Genomic DNA, 20,082 nt, shown 5'->3' on the forward strand with positions numbered 1-20,082 from the left:
TCAGCCAGGGGCCCCACCTGGCGTTGGATGTGCTATGTGCTGTCTATGCTGAACTGCCAAGGCTATCTTGGGTGTAGTGCACCTAGGCCAACACCAGGCAGCTGCTGCAGAATACCCAGGGCCCAACCCAGTGAGGCCAAATGTGCCCTGCCCCATACAGCCTCCCTTCCTCCTGGGCAGTTGCCTGCAGCCTTTAGAGCCCCACCCTCACCAGCAATCAGCAGCATCCAGCCCCCGCCTACCACAGGATGTTGCCATGGAATCCTCCAGGGGCCAGCAGGCAGAGCTGTGAGCTGGTGACGTTAGGGATGGGGCACAATGCAGCATCTCCTGCCCATGCAGTAGGCCAGGCCAGCCTGTCTCAAATGCCCAAACTCTCCCCTTAGACCCCTGCCAGGGTGCAGTATATCCTGGAGGCACAGTTCTCCACTGAGCAGGTCTGTGCCAGGAATCAGCTGACCTTAGAGCCTGACCTTGTGGCCCACAGCTTGTGAGGTCCTGACGTGGGACAGGTTCACGGCAAATGAATTTGCCCAGGACCACACAGCAGCACTGTGGTGGCCCCAGTAGGACACTAGTGGGGGCCCTACCCAGCAGGACAGACAGCAGAGGCATCCTTCCCCTCCCCACTCAGCTGGAATAGCCCAGGGCTTGGTACTTGGGTCACAGGGCTGGCAAGAGTTGGAATGAGGACAGAGCCATGTGGCTGAAGAATGAGCCACATGCAGACCCTCCTGGTGGGCAGTGGGCAATCGCAGCCCACTGGCCTGGACACAAACAGCCAAGGACCCGCTCTGGACTGAGTGAGCCATCTGGCTCCAGGTACTTGCTGAGATTTTGGCACCTCAAGCTCCAAAATAGACAGTACCTGGGAAGACTGACAGGGCAGGGAGTCACCCATCTGCTCCTGCCTGGGCTTAACCGGAGACATGCACTCTGGGAGCCCCTGACCAGTCTGCAGTGAGGCCAGGGCTTGGGGCTCCTCCAGGTCCCTGACCTAAGACTCTGCCAAGCTGCCTGCTGCTTGTGCAGGTGCCCTGGAGGTGGTGCTGGTGAGACCATCAGGCTTCTTCCTGGACGTGGTTCAGGACCCTGAGACCTGTATTTTGGGAATGTTGAAAACCTTGTGCTCAGCAAAGCTCCAAAGCAGAGCAAGAGCAAACCAGTCAGGGCCCTAGCCCTGCTGCGCAGCCCCCACCGGGTGCGGCCCCTTTAAGTGCTGCCCCCTTGGCTGCCATTGGGGGCAGTACTGAGCAGCCAGGCCAGGATCAGCGCTGCTGCCTGGAAGCTTCTGCCGGTGCCCCGGCGCAGCAGTGCGGGGGATACAGAGGACCGGGCTGGAGCTGGTGCAGCCCACCCAGGATTCGGGCAACGTCCAGGTAAGAGGCCAGGGTGAACTGCCTAGCATGCTATTGTCAAGCAGAAGCTATCTGAGAGGATGGGACATCCCTGCCCCCAACCAGCACAGGCTAGTTCCTGCGATGGCTGCTCCAGGACAGGCCAGGGCAGGGCTGGGAGGTAAGGAAGGCTGCTTGGCCATCCGTGTGGGCTCCAGAAGACCCAGGGTCCTGGAGTTGCCCAACGCCATCCCATCCCCACAGGGAGGGGGTGTCAGAGTCCAGGTCCTGACAGCCGCAGCTGGCAACGCTGGCTGTCACCTCCCTGGGGCGGAGCCTCACACCCTGTCATCCAGCCTAGATTCCAGCCTGGCCTTGAGCTTAGGATGAAAGAGGGGTCTGACTGGTGTGGGCATTAGCCTGGGATGGGGACATAGACTGGACTTAGTGGCCCTGACCCAAAAGCAGCCCTGTGAGCAGAAATCTGATGTAAAGCTGGGACACAGTTGACTCTTCACAGCCTGTCCACCTACAGTCCTGCCAGGTGAGGGCATGGTTAGCCCCTCATTAATTCCCCCAGTTTATCCTGGGGCAGATGCCCCCCAAATGGGTGCTGAGTAGGAGGAGGAGGGCTGTCACCTCTTTCTGAGCATCTCCCCAGCCAGCCTCTGGCCCTGGGGACCTGGAGGCTCTTGTGGCCCATATCTGAACCTGAGCCTGGACCCAGCCAAGCCTGCAGCTCAGGGGCTGAAGAACCACAGGTTTCCATGGAGCCTTCGGGAGTGGAAGGAGGAGGGGGTAGGGCCCTCTCCTGGGAGGCAGTGGGGGAGCTTTCCCCGCCCTCCACCCTGCCTCCCCCCCCCCCCCCCCCGCAGCTGGCAGCCTCCTGGCCAAGTGAGCTAATTCTCAGCTGAGGAAGATGGACGCCATAAGTACATGGTTCCATGGCCTGGGCCTGACTTTGAGGCTGCCATGTATACACCGGGCGGTGTCCATGTGCACTTATGCAAAGCTGGTGGGGGCGATCTTCAGCCTTCCTTGCCTGTCCCATCAAGCTTGGTGGATTTCAGCCACCCTAAGACAGCTGGGGTCAAAGGAGGCCCAGGCATGCTCTCTGAGGACTTTTTTATGGCCTGGGCCACTCGGAGTTGAGGACATTTTTGCTTTGGATGCTTTGGATGCAGTCAAGTGTCCCTAGCCCTTGAAACCCTGAGTGAGGGGTACTGTGCTCAGCCTGGTCAGCAGGCTAGTGGGGATGTCTGAGACTTTCTGTAGGACTGGCTAAGGCTAGGGTCCTTGGACTTTCCCTCTCACGTTGCACAATTAAAAGGGTCACTCTGCATTGGGCATTGTACACGAATCTATACCTGTAAATCAATTCCAGTAAAGCTGAAATGAGCCCCATCATTCCAGCTGTGGACACCAGAGGGCAGTAGTCCTAGGACCATTTCCCCACTTTCCTCTCCTACCCACCTGCCTGCTCTGCCAAGAAAGGGGGTTCTGTCTATCCAAACCTGCCCAGGGGTCACTAGCAAGGAGAGGAATTCTGCCTAGGGACAAGAAGGCGTGGACCACTGCAGGCTAAGCCCTTCAGGCTGACCTGGCCCACCCCCATCTGCAGGAATCTCTAAGGTCAGCATGGGTACCTCTAAGGCCGGCATGGAGCAAGCGCCTGCGGCCTTGGCAAAGGCCTGCAGCCAGGGTTGCTTCACTCCCTGCGCCCCAGGTAAGCCGGGCCAGGGTGGTGGGAGGGTAAGGGGCCTGGGCTGCAGAGGGGGCTGCCCTGACCCGCGTCTCCCCCCAGGGCAAAAGCCCCAAAAGGCCGCGTGAGCTGGAGCCGCCAGCCTGGGGACGTCTTTTAAGATGACCCGCACGGACCCACCGGACCTGCTGGTGTCGACCGTGTACCAGGACATCAAGGTGGCGGCCCCGGGGCCAGCGTCCAGGCGCCAGCCATGTGAGCAATCCGTGGCCCGGCCTGCTGCGCCCGCGCCTTTCAACAAGCGCCACTGCCGCAGCTTCGATTTCCTGGAGGCACTGGACGGGCCGGCCATGGAGGCCCACCCAGAGCCTCCACCCCAGGAGCCCGCTGCTCCGCGCGCGCGGCCCCGAGAAGGCGAACCTCGGCGCCGCGCCCGCTCCAAGAGCGCGCCCCGCGCGCCCCCGGGCCTGGCACCTGCGCCCACCTCGCCGCCGGTGCTGCAGCGCCGAGGCCGGGAGACTCAGCGTGCGATGCGGGTAGAGGGGTCGCCTCGCCGGGAGCCTGCGTACCCCGCGCTGCGCGCGCTCGCCAACGAACTGCACCCTATTAAGCTGCAGCCACAACGGAGCGGCCCTGGCCGCATCACGCCCCTGTGTGCCGCCCCTGGCCGCTGTGCGCCACCAGAGCCCCCCACGGGGCCCGCCCCCCATGTCCGATGCCGACTGGACATCAAGCCAGATGACGCTGTGCTGCAGCACGCCGCCCGGGGTTCGCGGCCCTGTGGGCCCGTAGACAACACGTCCTGGGCCCGTGCAGCCCCGCAGTTCCACGGCCTTACGGTGCCTGGTCCCCGCCACGTGGCGCTCTCCCGTACCCCCACCCCCAGTGACTTGTACTGTGCGGACCCCCGGGCGCTGTACTGCGACGGGCCCCTGCCTGGGCCTCGGGACTACTCTGAGCGCCGCAGTCAGCCCTTCAGCACACCTCCAGGCCCTACACAATTCTTCTACACCGAGGAGCCCGAGGGCTATGCAGGAGGATTTCTGGCCAGCCCTGGTCCTCCCTTCGATGGCTACTGCCCTAGGCCCTACCCATCCGAAGAGACCCGGGGTCCCAGTCCGAGGCGTGGTGGCGGCTACTATGGAGGGGAAGTGCGCACTTTCCCGATCCAGGAACCGCCCTCCCGCTCCTACTACGGGGAAGTCCCCAGGGCCTATGGACTGCCCTTTGGTCCCCGCTACGTTCCTGAGGATCCTCGGGCCCACACCTTCTACACAGAGGACTTCGGGAGGTACCGCGAGCGTGACGCCCTAGCTCGGACTTACCCGCACTCACGCAACAGCTCAGCCTGGGCCGACTGGGGACCCCGGCCTTACCGCACCTTGCAGGTAGTGCCTCCCTCCGTCCCCGGCCCGCTGCTGGCCTCATGGCATGGCGGCACCGGCACCAGCCCGCCCCGGCTGGCCACAGACAGCCGCCACTACTCACGCTCATGGGACAACATCCTGGCGCCAGGGCCTCGCCGGGAGGACCCCCTAGGCCGGGGCCGCAGCTATGAGAATCTGCTAGGGCGGGAGGTGCGGGAGCCGCGGGGCGCATCCCCCGAAGGCCGGCGCGCGCCAGTAATAGTGAACTTGTCCACCTCACCCAGACGCTACGCGGCGCTCTCGCTGTCTGAGACCTCGCTGTCCGAAAAGGGCCGTGCGGGGGAAGGCCTGAGCCGTAACTGGTATGTCACTCCAGAGATTACCATCACCGACAACGACCTGCGCGCCGCCGAACGCCCGACTGTCAGGGGCTGGGAGCTGCCGGGAGGCCGGCCGCGTCTGCCCTCATCGGTGGCTCCCATGGGCCCCACCTCTGGCCGCCAGCGCAGCCTAGAGCAGCTAGACGAGCTCATTACCGATCTGGTCATCGACTCCAGACCACCGGCCGGCCAAGCCCCAGAGCCGCCGGCAGAGGGGCTGGGCCGCCAGCTGCGCCGCAGCGCGCTGGACTCACGGCCCACGGGCCCTGGAGCCCCGGCGCTGGCGCCTCCGCGTTCGCCCCCTGCCTCTGCTGGCAGCGTCGAGGAGCCTGCAGGCCCGGGCGAGGCAGCCAACGGGTCTCCAGAACCCAGTGCGGACGAGGACGATCTGATGACCTGCTCCAATGCGCGCTGCCGGCGCACGGAAACCATGTTCAACGCCTGCCTCTACTTCAAGTCCTGCCACAGCTGCTACACTTACTACTGTTCACGCCTGTGCCGCCGCGAGGACTGGGACGCACACAAGGCGCGCTGCCTGTACGGCCGCGTAGGCAGCGTGTGCCGCCACGTGCTTCAGTTCTGCCGTGACAGCGGCCCCGTGCATCGCGCTTTCTCGCGCATCGCTCGTGTCGGCTTCCTGTCCCGCGGCCGCGGCGTGCTCTTCCTGGGCTTCCCAAGTCCTGGTTCGGCCGACAACTTCCTGCGCTTCGGTCTCGAAGGGCTGCTGTTGTCGCCCACTTACCTGTCCCTGCGTGAGCTGGCTACACACGCAGCGCCCCTGGGCAGCTATGCGCGAGAGCTGGCGGCCGCAGGGCGGCTCTATGAGCCGGCTGAGTGCTTCCTACTCAGTGTGTCGGTGGCGGTAGGTCCGGGCACCGCGCCCTCCGGGGCGCCCGCTCGGCCGGCGCCCGCGCCTCGCAGCACTGGGCCCACTGTGCGCAAGTTCGCCAAGGTAGCACTGGCTGCAGGCAGTCCGGCGCGGCCGCCCCCCGTGCGGGGCCGTGAGCCTGACATGGAAACATTGATTTTGACCCCGCCGCCAGGCACGGCGGGCCTGGACCAGGAGGGCGAGGCGGGCCGGCGGGCTAGAGAGGTGGCCTTCATCCACATCCAAAGGGAGCTGCGGCTGCGCGGTGTATTCCTGCGCCACGAGTTCCCGCGCGTTTATGAGCAGCTCTGTGAGTTCGTGGAGGCCAACCGACGTTTCACGCCCACCACCATCTACCCCACAGACCGGCGCACCGGCCGCCCCTTCATGTGCATGATCATGGCTGCTTCTGAGCCACGCGCGCTGGACTGGGTGGCCAGCGCCAATCTGCTGGACGATATCATGTGAGGCTTGAGGACACCACTCAGGCCCTGATCAGAATCCTTGCCTAGCCCACTCAGGCCCCGCCCGGTCCACTCAGGGCCACCCCCGAGCCCCGCCCAACTCACTCAATCCATCCAGGCCCAGACCAGCCCCTCATGCTGCTTCTCTTGAGCCCTGCCCCGACAAATTCCCCCGCTCCCAGCTCCCCCCATTTTCCCACACCCCACTGTGCTCTCCCAACTCTTTCCTCCCCACAACTCCTCACCGGGCTGCCCAGTTCCCACCTTCCAGAGTCAGCCCTCCGGCCCACAGAGACCGGTCCTCGCCCTAGGTGCTCCCCGCTGGGAGGTGGGGTGGGCCTGAGGACCTCCAGGCTCTGCCTTTTTGCTGAGGGTCACTACTGCACAGACCCTACTCGTGCAAATGGATCCATATCTGCTCTGGGGCTCTGATGAAGCCTCTGCTCTCCCTCCCTGCTCGTCTAGGAGCCCGTGATGACCAAAGTCTAGTATAGACACTTTAAGCTCACCTCCTGTCTCTGGGATGTGACTCCCTCAGAGACCTTTCTTCCTGGAGAACACCCTGATTAGCCTTCGTGCATCCATGCCCCAAGTGAGAAAGCTATGTGTGAGTGCCGAGCCAGACTCTGAGGTGTTGCTCATCCTGCAGCCTCTCACCTCTGACCACCTTGGTCTAAGTCTTGCAGGAGAGGCTGGATACTCAGAGGTCTTCAAGCCAAGGGCAAGCCCAACAGCCAGAGGGGATTTGGGGCAGGAAAAGCAGAGCATCTGGGTGTGGGCACATGCCAGGCAAGGGTCCGGGGTCTGCCCATACTCAACAAGATGGCCCTAGACAGGTGCCAGAGTAGAACCTGGTGGTGTGCATGCAAAGGCAGGCCCTAATTTGGCAGGAGGTCAGAAGCATGTGCATAGGATGGACCAGCTGGGAGGACAGCACAGACGCCTTCCAGGAAGCTGCATCTACCTGCTGCCAAAGGAAGGACCTGGAAGGTTCAGGGGGATCCCCAGATAGTTGCTGGGTAGAGAAAGAGGAGTGAGTTAGCAGCCAATGGAGTTTCAACTGAAGAGCTTTGTGACAAGCCCGATGTCAGGTCCCTCCACTGCACGATTGCACACAGGTCCCAGTGCTCTCACTCTGCTACTCAAGAGCTTGGTATGCCTTGGGGAGCGCACACCCAGACAGCCCTCCGCCGTGCCCTCTCCCCACCACTCTTCCCTTGGGCATCCTGCTCCGAACCCGGGCTCCAAAGAGGACCTGTAACTGAGAAAGGAGATAGGCCAGGCGCTGTGCAAGGGCCCTCATGGATCCTCTAATCCCTTCGGAGCCAGAGGAGGGGGTATTAAGCGCGATAAATTGTGAGCCCTGCCTCCGCGCCCTGCTCTCACCCCTGACGGTGTCTCCACCCCGACACCCCTGAGCCCCCGCCCGGGCCTGCGATTTGCACCGGCCCGGTGCCCCGCTTGCTGCAATCGCTGCTGCGCCCCGCCACGGGACCTCCGCATTGGGCCCCGCGCCTGAGGGCCCACAGGAACGCCCCTCGACGGGAATCGTTTCTAGAGGGCGAGCGCTTTCAAACCAAGTAAAATAGAACTTGAATGTAGCTGCTGCTTGCTGTCTCTTCGTGGGTGTCTGGGGAGGGAGGTCACTGGTCGCGGGGGGGGGGGGGCTCTGGGAGGGAGCTCCTCGGCCGGTGGGGTGCGACCCTCGGGCGTCGGTGTGTGCTCGGAAGGGTGGCACTGGGGACTGGGGGGTTTCCGGGGCGCATCCCTGGGGCCTCCTGTCCTACGCCTGCTTCAAGGGCCGCGTAACAGCCCCCCTCCAAAGTGCCTTCCCCCAACCCCAGTGAAAAGGAATTTTTCCGTCGGCTGCCCGCAATCACTTCTCGTTTCCCTAGTCCACTTTCCCTTTAAATGCGGCAGCGTGGGCACAAGGCTGCAAGGAACTGCACCGCGATTGGTCAGTCTGTGCCCCAGGTCCGCGGCACGACTGGCTGAGGCTCCGGGCCTCAGGCAGCATCTCCCCACGGGATTGGCCATAGCTGTCACAGAGCCCGCCTCCGGCACTCGGCACAGCCCGGGTTTGGGTGGGAGAAGGGACCGCGGCACCGGGGACAGGCACTCCGGAGAACATGGCGGCGGCGGATCTCGCCCAGATTCCTGAAGTGGACATCGATCCGGACGGCGTCTTCAAATACGTGCTGGTCCGAGTGCACTCAGCGCAGCCCTCCGGGGCTCCGGCGGGGGAGTGCAAGGAGATCGTGCGTGGCTACAAGTGGGCGGAGTACCACGGTGAGGGCGGGGCGCGCCTCTGGGCGGGGCCGGGAGGCTGTGGGCGGAGCCGGAGAGGCTGTGGGTCCTGGTGGGCTTCGTCCTGCACCAGCACCTAGAGAAGTCTGGGTCCTGCGCAGGAAGGGGTGCCACGGCCCGACTCCTCCCTAACCCCGGTGCTCGCCGTGGAGCATCCCATCGAAGCCTTCATCCCTGTGCCAGCCGGGAGGGGCTTCCTTTCCACTGGGGAAGGGGCTGCTCAGAGGTGGCCTCCAAGGGCACCCTGAGCACTTCTTGAAGCTGTTCTGCACATCCCAGCCGACATCTACGACAAAGTGTCTGGCGAACTGCAAAAGAAGGGCTATGACTGCGAGTGCCTGGGGGGTGGGCGCATCTCCCACCAGAGCCAGGACAAGAAGATTCACGTCTATGGCTACTCCATGGTGAGCCCTGTTTGAGGTCCCTGTCCTGGTTACAAAGCCCTCCCTGGACCATTTGACCCCACACAGAACGGCCTGACTTGCCTCACAAGAGACCTGGATTCTCCCAGTGGGTTCAGAACCCTCTCTCTCTCAAGGGCCTAAGGCTTCCCCTACATTTTGCAAGTGGCACTAGGGGTGGGAGGACAGTTGCCTTGGAACAGGAGGCTGGGTGGGTCTCTCCCTGACCTGGGGGGCTCTTGGGGGCAGTCATTGCTAGGGTGCAACTCAGAGCCCACAAGCTCACTTCTGGAGCCCTCTGTGCCCCCACCTGTATGTGCCCAGGACTGTCTGGTGGTGGGTTTGGTACCCCTTCTAAGCCCACTGTTGGCCTGGCTAGACTCTCAGAGCCAAGGGCCAGGTGGAGCTAGTAACTGTCACCTTTCCAGGGCTATGGTCGTGCCCAGCACTCCGTCTCAACTGAGAAGATCAAGGCCAAGTATCCTGACTACGAGGTCACCTGGGCTGATGATGGCTACTGAGGCCCAGCCCCCACTGAGGACTCTGTCCTTGCTGGAATCCCTCCTGAGAGGCTGGCCCAGCCCTTTTCTTTTGCATTTCTTGGCAATGTGCCAGCCCTTTGGGCCTCAGAGGCCAGACCAGCCTGGCTTGTGGAAATTAAAAGCTTGGTATGCCTTGCGGTTCCTGTGTCTTGGCTTCCTGCCCCTTGGTCATAACTGGGGACCCCTCTACTCAGCCTCTGGAGGCCCCAGGGCGTGGCAGTGCACACTTAGCCCCTTGGGTCTGATAAGGGGCCCTAGGGTACTCCCATTTATGGTCTGATTGCTCCTTTGCAACTGCTATCCCCAAGGACACCCAGGAAGAGGCCCCACAAGGCCTTGCACAAGGAATCAGTACCTGGTCCCCTGTGGCCAGGCGAGGCCTGAGATACACAGGTGCCCCTTCCCAGAGCTTAGCCCAAGGTTCCTGGCAGGGGAGCTCCAGTGGCCACTGTCCTGGCCAGCTAACATTGGCTATCACAGGCCCTTGGGACCACCTTGGAGACTTCTTGTGTGGCCAGAGCAACTGCCAGCCAAGGACACAGATGGTGTGACCCACAGCCTTTGCTTTCAGGGTTGAGTTCTGTGGCCACACACGGACCACTACTGGGTCCCATTCACTCTGACAAGGCCAGGGCTTCCAGCTTTTAGAGCCCCCTCTCCTGGACACTCTCACACCCTCAGGACCTTGGCCCCTGCCCTGGGGCCCCCAGGCACAGTAGAACATAGTATGCAGTGACAGTGGGTGCTGGGGGAAGCCAGGGCTAAAGCTGGCAGGTCCCACGGCCAGACCCTCCAGGCCACCTCTCCAGGCAGGCCCTTTGCAGACACTACAGACCAGCAACCTGAGGTCACACAGCAGGAGGTCAGGCAGAACCATGCTCCTCCACAGTCCTGGTATCCCTCCTGCCCCAACTGTGAGTCTTCTCCTAGAGAACCAGAAGTTCCTGGGCTTCCAGGAGCCCTGTGCCTATTACAGACCACCCAGCCTATGGCTGCTCAGGACAGTCTGAAGGGTTTTGTTTTTTGTTTTATTTTGAGATAGGTCTCCTCCATATGTTACCCAGGCCAGCCTCCTGACTCAGCCTCCCAAGCAGCAGGGTTACAGGCGTGCACCACTGCACCTGGCTCAGGGCAGTTTTGAAGGATGAGTAAATGAAGGGGTGGGAATTCATAGCCTGAGCTACATGTGGGGCAGGAGGGAGAACATGACACCCTCATACTGGGCTTGTACGGTCCCCAAGGTGGAGAACACAAAGGTAGATTCTGGGGTACACATGCTGGAATCCTATATGCAGCTATTGGGGTGGGCTCCCTTGACCTTGACCTGTACCAAGGTGGGGCCAGAGGCCCCATGAGAGAAGCCACAGTGATTTCTGCCACCCCAACACTGCTGTACAGAGCCCTGCTGGTGGGATCCCCCACCCCACCTCAGAAAGAGCCTCTGCTAGGGAAGGCTGAGCAGGTGCCCAGGATGGCCTGACCTTTGGTCACAAAGAGCCAGGCAAGTGAGATCCAACCCTGGGTCGGGGGCCAGGGGCCCTCCTGAGGACACTTTTACAGCTAGATGCTTGGCCCATCACTGTTGAGTGGGGCCCTCCCAAGGGGCCAGAGGCACAAAAGGGACTAGGCCCCTTGGTTGGAGCCAAGTCAGCCTGTGGGGCTGCTAAAGACTGATAACTGGACAGAGTCCTCACCAGGCGGCTCAGCCTCACTCCCTCCAGCCTGGCCATGCGACCTCCGGGCCCCCTCCTGCCTGCCCTGGTCCTGCTTGTGGGTGAGTCAGCTGGTCTTACTGAGCTTGCTGCCTGGGTGCTGGGGACAGGTGCTATGCCAGTGCTGACACCAGAGTCCCTAGAGAAGGACGGCAGCCTGCCAAGGAACAAGCCTCTCTGCCCGAAGGAGAGGCCCTGGGGCAATCACGGTGTATCTTCCCAGCTCTCTCTCTGCCACCTTGGATGGCAAGGCTTGTGGGGGACACTGGGTCACCCAATGCTGTGTCTCCTTGGGGGACATCCTCCTGGGAGCCCTTTTAGTTCTCTCCCGAGTGATGTGGGCTCCTGTACCTTCCTCAAGGGTGCCCCCCCCCTTTTTTTTTAAATTTATTTTAGTTGTCAATGGACCTTTATTTTACTCATTTATATGAGGTGCTAAGAATTGAACCCAGTGCCTCACACATGCCAGGCAAGTGCTCTGCCACTGAGCCACAACCTCAGCCCAGGGGGTATCCCTCTTTGAAGGCCCCATTTCCTGTGTACACCCACCTCTGCTCTGCAGTCTCTGCTTGGCCAGCGGGGCTGGGAACATGGGGAAGTGCTCTGTTTGCTCCTGACAGTTTTCTGTGGGTCCCAGGTTCTTTCCTGCCTGACCCTGTGAGTCTGAGCCCCGAATTTGGGTGCCCAGTGTCCTGTACTGCTCAGGTCCATGGAACTTCCAGTGCTAAAATCAGTCCTGGGCAAAGTGGGATGGCCAGTTACCCTGCCCAGACCCACATGGCTGTCATTCTGCCAGCAGCATGGTCCCCAGGCTGGGCCTGGCTACTTGACTACTGCAAGAGCCCCAGCAAGGCCACATGCAACTTTGTGTGCGACTGCAGGGACTGCTCAGACGAGGCCCAGTGCGGTGAGCTGGGGCCAGGAAGGTGGGCAGGCCAGTGCTGGGGCAGACATCTGACCACCCATTCTCCCAGGGCACCATGGGGCCTTGCCTATCCCGGGCACCCCCTTCACCTGCGGCTTTGAGCAGGATACCTGTGGCTGGCAGGATATCAGCACCTCGGGCTACAGCTGGCTCCGAGACCGAGCAGGGGCTATGCTGGAGGGTCCCGGGCCTCACTCCGACCACACACTTGGCACTGACCTGGGTGAGGCCCCCACAAGTCCATGTGCCCTCCCACCCTCCCCTCTTGCCCTGCTGCCCATCTCCTGACCTCACCACCTGGACCAGGCTGGTACATGGCTGTGGGAACACACCGTGGGAAGGAGGCATCCATTGCAGCCCTGCGCTCCCCTGTCCTGCAAGAGGCAGCCCCCACTTGTGAGCTGAGACTCTGGTACCATGCAGCGTCTGGAGGTGTGTGCCCAAGACCCCCAGAGATCTAGGGTAGGGTAGCTCTGGAGAGGGACTGGAAGGAGAAAGGAGGGTACCCACCCCAGAGGAGGGTGGCCAGGGCATAGCTGGCATGCTCAGGGGAGGTAGTGTAGGGCTGCAACTGCTCCAGGGCCTCCCCAATTGCTGCAGATGTGGCTGAGCTGCGGCTGGAGCTGACCCATGGTACAGAGACGCTGACACTGTGGAAGAGTGCAGGACCCTGGGGCCCCAGCTGGCAGGAGCTGGTGGTGACCACTGGCCGTATCCAGGGTGACTTCCAAGTGAGCTGGAGTGCTCTGGCTGGCAGGGAGGAGTGGGGAAGGCCTGGACCCCAGTGGCCCTAAGGACCTCTGCTCTCTTCAGGTGACCTTCTCTGCTACCCGAAATGCCACGCACAAGGGAGCTGTGGCTGTGGATGATGTGGAGTTCTGGGGCTGTGGGCTGCCTGGTGAGGCCACCCTGTCTCCACCCTGGGGCCCTCACTACCTGCTCCCCTGCTCAGGCCACCTTGTCCTTTCCCCAGCATGCCCACTTACTCCAAGGTCTTGGGGCCAGAGTAGAGGTTAACCTGCCCCCACTCAGCCCCCCAGGCCAGCTGTCCCCTGGGACACCATCAGTGCCAGAACAAGGCCTGCATAGAGCCACACCAGCTGTGTGACAGGGAGGACAACTGTGGGGATGGCTCCGACGAAGACCTGCTTACCTGCAGTGAGGCCAGGGCCACCCAGGACTGGGCTGGGCTGGGCTGGGCAGCAGGATGAGACTGGGAGGAGGGACCCTGACCTCCAGGGTCCTTGAAAGACACTGGGGACTGGTCTGGGAGGAAATACCTTGGCATGGTCATTCTGGAGGTGGAATAGCCAGTGTCCACTCTGGGGCTGGCCATGTGGCCGCAGGAAGCCATAACAGCCCTGCCTCCGCCCAAGGCCACCACATGGCTACTGACTTTGAGTCAGGCCTGGGTTCATGGAACCACTCAGAAGGCTGGACCCGGAACCACAGTGCTGGTGGCCCTGAGGACCTTGCTTGGCCAAACCGAGATCACAGCTGGAACAGTGCACAGGGTGAGGTCCATGAGAACCCTGGCCATGGGCTGGGGGTATAGCTGAATTGGTAGAGTGCTTGCCTTGCGTGCACAGGCCCTGGGTTCAATCTCCAGCACCACAAAAAGAAGAAGAAGAAGTAAAGAATCCTAGCCATGGCTCTGTCTGCCTTGCAACTGCCCAGCAATGCCAGTTCACACCTGCCCTCTCCCCTAGGCATGTTCCTAGTCTCCATGGCCAAGTCTGGCACCCCTGCTGTCCTCTCCAGCCCTGAGTTCCAAGCCTCAGGCTCCTACAACTGCTCGGTGAGACTTGGGGAAAGGGAACACATGCAGGCTCCCCTGTCCTGTCTGCCTGAGTGCTGCAGGCCCTGACCAGCCTGAGGTCACTTACAGCTCATCTTCTACTACTACTTGCATGGGTCCGAGGTCGGCTGCCTCCAGCTGCTCCTGCAGATGCAGGGGCCTAGTGCCCCCCAGGACCCTGTCCTCCTGCGGAAGCGCTGTGGGGAGCTGGGAGCAGCGTGGGTACGAGACCGGGTTGACATCAGGAGTGCCCATCCCTTCCAGGTGAGACTGGCCAGGTGGTGGCTGGGGGTCAAAAGGAGTGGGGTCCAGCCATTTACATAGCACAAGTAGCATGTGAATCTGGAGTGGGTGTCCGTGAGCAGACCCCAGGGAGCACTGAGGGGCCCAGTGTGTCCCTGAGCATCCCTGCCTTCAGATCCTCCTGGCTGGGGAAACGGGTCCAGGAGGCGTGGTGGGCCTGGATGACCTCATCCTGTCGGACCACTGCAGAACAGCTCCAGGTGACCTGCCCAAATCCCTCCCCTGGCCTGCCCAGGAGAAGCACAGTGGCCCCCAACCTCCACCTGACCCCAGCTCTACCCCACAGGGAGGTCTGACCTACAGTCACCGCCTACGGGACCTTGGGTCCAGGCCCTCCGGCCCCAGCTGTCCAGTTTCCATCCCCAGGAGGTCTGTGAGCTGGGATATCTCTCTTGTGGGGACCTGTGTGTGCCCCCAGAGCAGCTGTGTGACTTCCAGGAACAATGCCCAGAGGGCGAGGACGAGCAGGAGTGTGGTGAGGCCTCCTGCAGAACCCTGCCAGTGCAGGTGCCCAGAGGCAGCGGGAGGCTCGGTGGCCATGGCCCTCCCTTTAGTACTGCTGCTGTTGCAGGCACCACGGACTTTGAGGCTGCCACGGCCGGGGGCTGGGAGGATGCCAGCGTGGGGCAGCTGCAGTGGCAGCGGGTTGCAGCCCAGGAAAGCAGGGGGCCTGGCAGGGACGCTCACGGGGCTGCTGCTGGTGAGGCCCAGAGTCCCCAGGGGTCCTTTGGAATTGGGGGTCCTTGAGCAACAGAGTGGTGGCCTGGAAGGAACAGGACTGTGAGTGCCTTGCTTCCCCGCCCAGGGCACTTCCTGTCTCTACAGAAGGCCTGGGGGCAGCTGAGGCCTGAGGCCCGGGCCCTCACATCCCCCCTGGGCCCCTCAGGCCCCAACTGTGAACTCCACATGGCTTACTATTTCCACAGTGACCCCCAAGGTACAGCCCACCCGAGGTCCTCTGCCCAGTCCCAAGACACCCCTACATGGAGGGGGGGGGGTCTGGGGAAGGCTCACCCACCGGGACCCCTCCCTCCAGGCTTCCTGGCACTGGTGGTGTTGCAGGGCAGCTCCCGGGAGCTGGTGTGGCAGGCCCCAAGCAGCAGCACAGGAGACTGGACGGTGGACAAGGTCCTTCTTGGAGCACGCCACCGGCCATTCCGGGTAAGAAGGGCAGTCCAGAGTGAGGGATGGGCACAGGCCTGGCCCTGACCTAAGTCCCTTTCTTCTACCATGTTGAAGCTGGAGTTCGTCAGTCTAGTGGACTGGGACAGCCCTGGCCAGCAGGGGGCCGGGGTGGACAACGTGACAATGAGGGACTGCAGCCCCACTGCAACCACCGAGAAAGACCAAGGTCTCTCCTGTCCACATCTCATCTCCACCAGGGGGCTCCCAACGCACCTCCAGGGACCCCTAGAGTCTTTACCACCCAGGGCTCAGGAGGGATGTGCGGGTGGATGGGGTGCTGACCCCCCCTGCCCCCAGAGGTTTCCTGTAACTTTGAGCGGAATACCTGCGGCTGGCACATGGGCCACTTCACAGATGCCCACTGGCGTCGGACACAGAGCCATGGCCCTGGGTACGACCACACCACTGGCCAAGGTGAGAGGGCCTTCAGGCCGGGGGGCCCTCAGCCCTGGGAGTGCATCTCTGAGCCCAGCCTGTGCCTCTCCTGCAGGTTTTTTCATGCTCCTGGACCCCACAAACCCCCCTGCCCGTGGCCGTGGTGCCCACTTGCTCACAGGGCCCCAGACCCCAGCAACCCCCAAGGAGTGTCTCAGCTTCTGGTATCACCTGTATGGACCCCAAATTGGTGAGCCTTGGAGCTGGCAGGGCCTCCATGGATGCCCCAGGAATCCAAGAGGTGTTTGGTGCCTGCTGGGGCCTCAAGGGTCAGCAGTTGGGGCTGATCCCCACAAACCCCACCACCCTGCAGGGACCTTGCGCCTAATCATGAGGAGGGACGGGGGGGAGGACACGCTGCTATGGTCGCGGTCAGGCACCCATGGCAACCGCTGGCACCAGGCTTGGGCCACCCTCCATCACCAGCTAGAGCCTAGCACCAAGTACCAGGTAAGCCTAGTGCCAGGCAGAGGGGTGCAGGGGGCAGGCCCCAGCCAGCTGACGCCCTCTACCCCCAGCTGCTGTTTGAGGGCCTCCGGGATGGGTACCATGGCACCATGGGGCTGGACGACGTGGCTGTGCGGCCCGGGCCCTGCTGGGCCCCCAGGCACTGCTCCTTTGAGGACTCTGCCTGCGGCTTCTCCACTGGAGGGCAGGGCCTGTGGAAGCGCCAAGCCAACGCCTCAGGCCACGCCCTCTGGGGCCCCCAGACAGACCATACCACAGACACAGCCCAAGGTACTGAGCCTGGCAAGGGGTGGGTGGAGGACATCAGCCAGGGGCAGGCAGACTGATGCTGGCCACTCCCCAGGGCACTACATGGTGGTGGACACAAGCCCAATTGCACTGCCTCAGGGCCATGTGGCCTCCCTGACCTCAGAGGAGCACCAGCCTCTGGCTCAGCCCACCTGCCTGAGTTTTTGGTACCACCTAAGCCTCCACAACCCAGGTGAGGAGCTGTGGGCAGAGCCTGGGGAGTCAATGCTGGGCTGGTGTCCCACAGGCCCTGTGCAGGGCTGGGGCACTGTGTGGATGTCTTCCCCCACTGGCCCTGGCCTGGCAGGCACTCTGCGAGTCCACGTGGAGGAGGGCAAGAGACGCCAGGTGTTCAGTGTTTATGGCCACGGTGGGCTTGCCTGGCGCCTGGGCAGCGTGGATGTGCAGGCTGGGCAGGCCTGGAGGGTGAGTGCCTGGGCCCTGGGGGGCAGGGATCCTGGCTCCCCCTGAGCACTGTGTGGTCAGACTGCAGAGTGCCTGGCCTGACCTGCAGGTGGTGTTTGAGGCCCTGGCTGCTGGCATGGAACACTCCTACATCGCACTGGACGACCTTTCCCTTCAGGATGGGCCCTGTCCTCGGCAAGGTGGTGCCCTCCTGCCCCTCCCTGGCGGGGGCCAGTGCCCTACGATGGGCAATGGGGACAGCTCTGCTCACCAGCTGGTTCTTGCAGGGTCCTGTGACTTTGAATCTGGCCTGTGTGGCTGGAGCCGCCTGGCCTGGCCTGGCCTGGGCAGGTACAGCTGGGACTGGAGTGGTGGAGACACCCCCTCCCGCTACCCACTGCCCACTGTGGACCATACCCTAGGCACAGAAGCAGGTGTGTACTGGCCAGAGCAGGGGACCAAGCTGGGGCAGTGACTACCCAGCCACACTGCCATGGCACCACATGGCATTGCCTGCTCGTGGTCCTTAGGCCAAGGACCACAGGTAGGGTCAAGGGGACAGCTTGGCACCCTGGCCTTTTATTTCCAGGCCACTTTGCCTTTTTCGAAACTAGTGTGCTGGGGCCAGGGGGTCAGGCGGCCTGGCTGCGCAGCGAGCCTCTGCCAGCCACCACTGCTTCCTGCCTCCGCTTCTGGTACCACATGGGATTTCCCGAGCACTTCTGTAAGTTGGGCTGGGCCTTTGGATGCCTGGGTGTGGGGAGAGGGGTCAGAGGAGAGGTCTGGGGCTCCACTTCACACGAGGCCAGGCACCTGACACCCCAGCCCCCACTTCCAGACAAGGGAGAGCTGAGGGTGCTCCTGAGCAGTGCCCAGGGCCAGCTGGCTGTGTGGGGCAAAGGTGGACACCTGCGGCACCAGTGGCTAGAAGTCCAGGTTGAGGTGACCAGCACCGAGGAGTTCCAGGTGAGACATTGCACCTCAGCTGAGCTGCCCTCCCTCTTCGCTCCCTCCAATTCCTCACCCCTTTACTTCCCCATCAGATCGTGTTTGAAGCCACTCTGGGTGGTCAGCCAGCTTTGGGGCCCATTGCTCTAGACGATGTGGAGTACCTGGCCGGGCAGCATTGCCAGCAGCCTGCACTCAGTCAGGGTAAGCACTGGGTTGCAGGTTGGAGACAGTTCCAAGGAGGCACCCTGCACACCACCCAGGAGAATCCCAGGCCAGCCCTGTGTCCTCCCCACCTACCCCACTAACCCTCAGGGCCCCTCCCCAGGCTTGCCTCTGGCTGTGCTCCCTGGGCCCAGTGCAGGGCCAGTCCTTGGCATAGTTGCAGACGGCTGAGGGCCACGACCCCCAGCCTGCTGCTGTAGCCTGTGTAGACAATACCAACACTCTCTCATTTGAAGAGGGTGAACCCAGAGCCAGCAGGACTAGGGGAACCAGATGGCCCCAGGATTAATCCTCACCCCCAGGCATGGGGGGTGATTGGTGTGAAGGGCTCTTGTGCCCTCTGGCCCACAGGAGGCATGACAGCATCCATGATGGTGCCAGCCCTGGTTGGAGGGGCCCTCCTCTTCCTCATACTCCTGGTGCTGCTGGGACTTGGGGGACGCCACTGGCTGCAGAAGGGAGGCTGCCCCTTCAGGAGTAACAAGGACGTGGCAGCACCTGGCTTTGACAACATCCTCTTCAATGCGGTAGGAACCCCCAGGTGTGGGTGGGTGGGGCCTGCCTCTGGGCTTGCTGACTGCAGAGACTGGACCTCAGTGGTGGGTCAGGACCCCAAGGGAGAGCCCCACCCATCCAAGCCCTGCAGCACCCTCTGCTGCCCTTGCCTCTCAGTGGTTGTCACCAGGCTCCTCCCTCCTTCCCAGGATGGAGTCACCCTCCCAGCACCTGCCACCAGCAGCTCATAGACCATCCCAGACAAGGATCTGGCCCCTGAATGCACCTCGGACCTGGCCCCAGGCTGGATCCACCTTCATCCCCAGATACCTGACCTCCTCTGAAGCTGGTTTTGGGGGCTCAGAGGACACAGAGCTTCCACAGCCCTCCCCTGTCCAGTCACTGCCCACTTGTATGGCACAGGGTGCTTGCTCCATGAATAAATGCTCAGTCCTGAGGACTGCCCAAGTTTTCAAGCCGAGATCAGTTATCCATGCATTTCTGGCCACTGGGTGAGTAGCCCTCCTCAGGATTCCAGGCCAGACCAAAGAGAGACCCCAGGAAATATGCTTGGGGCCATACAGCTCAGGACCAAGGATGACTCACTCTCTCCCATGTGCCTCACATGAGGCAGGCAGGGCCACAGACACAGGGCAGCCTTCAGGACCTGGAGCCACTGTTCAGATCCATCAGGTCCAAGGCCCCAAGGGTCTGCAAGGGCCCCACCTGCTCTGCTCTCCAGCCTCTGCCTTGTGGGGATGCAAGTCACCTGCAGCAGGGACACTGAGGGTGACAGCACACGGACATGGTGACATGCAGCTGGCTTGGTGGGCGCCTGGCAACCACAGCCCCCCACAGCTCCCCCAAGCCTACTATACAAGCCCCCACCCCAAGATAAAGGGCTGAGCAATCCCAGGTTGAGGGGTGAAGCTGAGGACACCAGGGTTCCTATGATACTGGAGCAGGGCCCAGGCAAGCTGCCTTTGGCCTTGAGAAGGGGACCCTGCATGCAGGCGTGTGAACAGATTTGACTGTGGTCCTAAGGAAGCTACATTGACACCTCTGCCCCAGGGTGGTTCTGGGAGCTCTGGTCTTCCACCTCAGCTTGGCCCTGCTGCAAGGACTTGGGGTCTTGCAGGGTGTCCTCAGACAGGGCAGTGACACCCACACTGTGCTGTCAGGTACTGCCTTCCTGCCACTTCAGACACCACATGCCCCAAGGAGCCAGATGGGCTCTTGCCTGTCCCAGGGCTCAGCGAACAGAGGCGCGAGCAGGGCACAGCCAGGCGTTGCCCTGTGTCCGCAGGCGCCATAAGGTTGATGGATGCCCAGTCAATGTCTGAGCAGATGGGTACAAAGGGGAGAAATAAATCTTTAAACGTTGGGTCCCAATGGGGTGTCTGTCATGAAGCTCACCTGTGTGACACAATCCCCCCCCACTGAAGCCCAGTTAGAAGAGCAGGCTGAAGGCCACAGGAAGGGCACATGCCCAAGGACTCTTTAAAGCTAAAGCAGAGAAAGCAGCAC

General features: G+C 62.2%; 3 protein-coding genes across 3 annotated transcripts; all 3 read left to right on the top strand.

Moving 5' to 3' along the window:
* The first annotated feature begins 3,200 nt into the window (after positions 1-3,200).
* Ajm1 (apical junction component 1 homolog) lies at positions 3,201-7,599 on the top strand. The gene has a single exon (XM_027941666.2). It carries the CDS (start codon positions 3,201-3,203, stop codon positions 6,120-6,122), a length of 2,922 nt encoding a protein of 973 aa, XP_027797467.2. The 3' UTR covers positions 6,123-7,599.
* A 572-nt stretch (positions 7,600-8,171) lies between these two features.
* On the top strand, positions 8,172-9,509 carry Phpt1 (phosphohistidine phosphatase 1). Its single transcript, XM_027941654.3, has 3 exons — positions 8,172-8,407; positions 8,705-8,829; positions 9,255-9,509. Exons 1-3 carry the CDS (start codon positions 8,248-8,250, stop codon positions 9,345-9,347), a joined length of 378 nt encoding a protein of 125 aa, XP_027797455.2. The 5' UTR covers positions 8,172-8,247; the 3' UTR covers positions 9,348-9,509.
* Positions 9,510-11,857: 2,348 nt separating this feature from the next.
* Mamdc4 (MAM domain containing 4) lies at positions 11,858-19,072 on the top strand. The gene is made up of 28 exons (XM_027935296.3): positions 11,858-11,987; positions 12,055-12,228; positions 12,312-12,437; positions 12,606-12,736; positions 12,819-12,903; positions 13,038-13,163; positions 13,382-13,519; positions 13,715-13,803; positions 13,894-14,067; positions 14,222-14,306; positions 14,393-14,581; positions 14,678-14,806; positions 14,912-15,043; positions 15,143-15,267; positions 15,346-15,457; positions 15,589-15,705; positions 15,782-15,916; positions 16,040-16,176; positions 16,245-16,464; positions 16,538-16,675; positions 16,790-16,908; positions 16,997-17,087; positions 17,175-17,321; positions 17,477-17,611; positions 17,726-17,853; positions 17,931-18,039; positions 18,412-18,587; positions 18,765-19,072. The coding sequence occupies exons 1-28, from the start codon at positions 11,858-11,860 to the stop codon at positions 18,804-18,806; spliced, it is 3,639 nt and encodes a 1,212-aa protein (XP_027791097.2). The 3' UTR covers positions 18,807-19,072.
* The last annotated feature ends 1,010 nt before the right edge of the window (positions 19,073-20,082 follow it).

This window comes from Marmota flaviventris, chromosome 13, assembly GCF_047511675.1.
Source record: "Marmota flaviventris isolate mMarFla1 chromosome 13, mMarFla1.hap1, whole genome shotgun sequence".
NCBI classification, from domain to species: Eukaryota; Metazoa; Chordata; class Mammalia; order Rodentia; family Sciuridae; genus Marmota; species Marmota flaviventris.

Bases quoted from the DNA above. Each gene is read 5' to 3' on its own strand.
- Ajm1 (XM_027941666.2), top strand. From the start codon at position 3,201: ATGACCCGCACGGACCCACCGGACCTGCTGGTGTCGACCGTGTACCAG.
- Phpt1 (XM_027941654.3), top strand. From the start codon at position 8,248: ATGGCGGCGGCGGATCTCGCCCAGATTCCTGAAGTGGACATCGATCCG. The intron at 8,408-8,704 runs GTGAGGGCGGGG...TGCACATCCCAG, and splicing joins CAAGTGGGCGGAGTACCACG to CCGACATCTACGACAAAGTG. The intron at 8,830-9,254 runs GTGAGCCCTGTT...TCACCTTTCCAG, and splicing joins ACGTCTATGGCTACTCCATG to GGCTATGGTCGTGCCCAGCA.
- Mamdc4 (XM_027935296.3), top strand. From the start codon at position 11,858: ATGGCTGTCATTCTGCCAGCAGCATGGTCCCCAGGCTGGGCCTGGCTA. The intron at 13,164-13,381 runs GTGAGGCCAGGG...CCTCCGCCCAAG, and splicing joins CGAAGACCTGCTTACCTGCA to GCCACCACATGGCTACTGAC. The intron at 14,807-14,911 runs GTGAGGCCCAGA...TTCCCCGCCCAG, and splicing joins CGCTCACGGGGCTGCTGCTG to GGCACTTCCTGTCTCTACAG.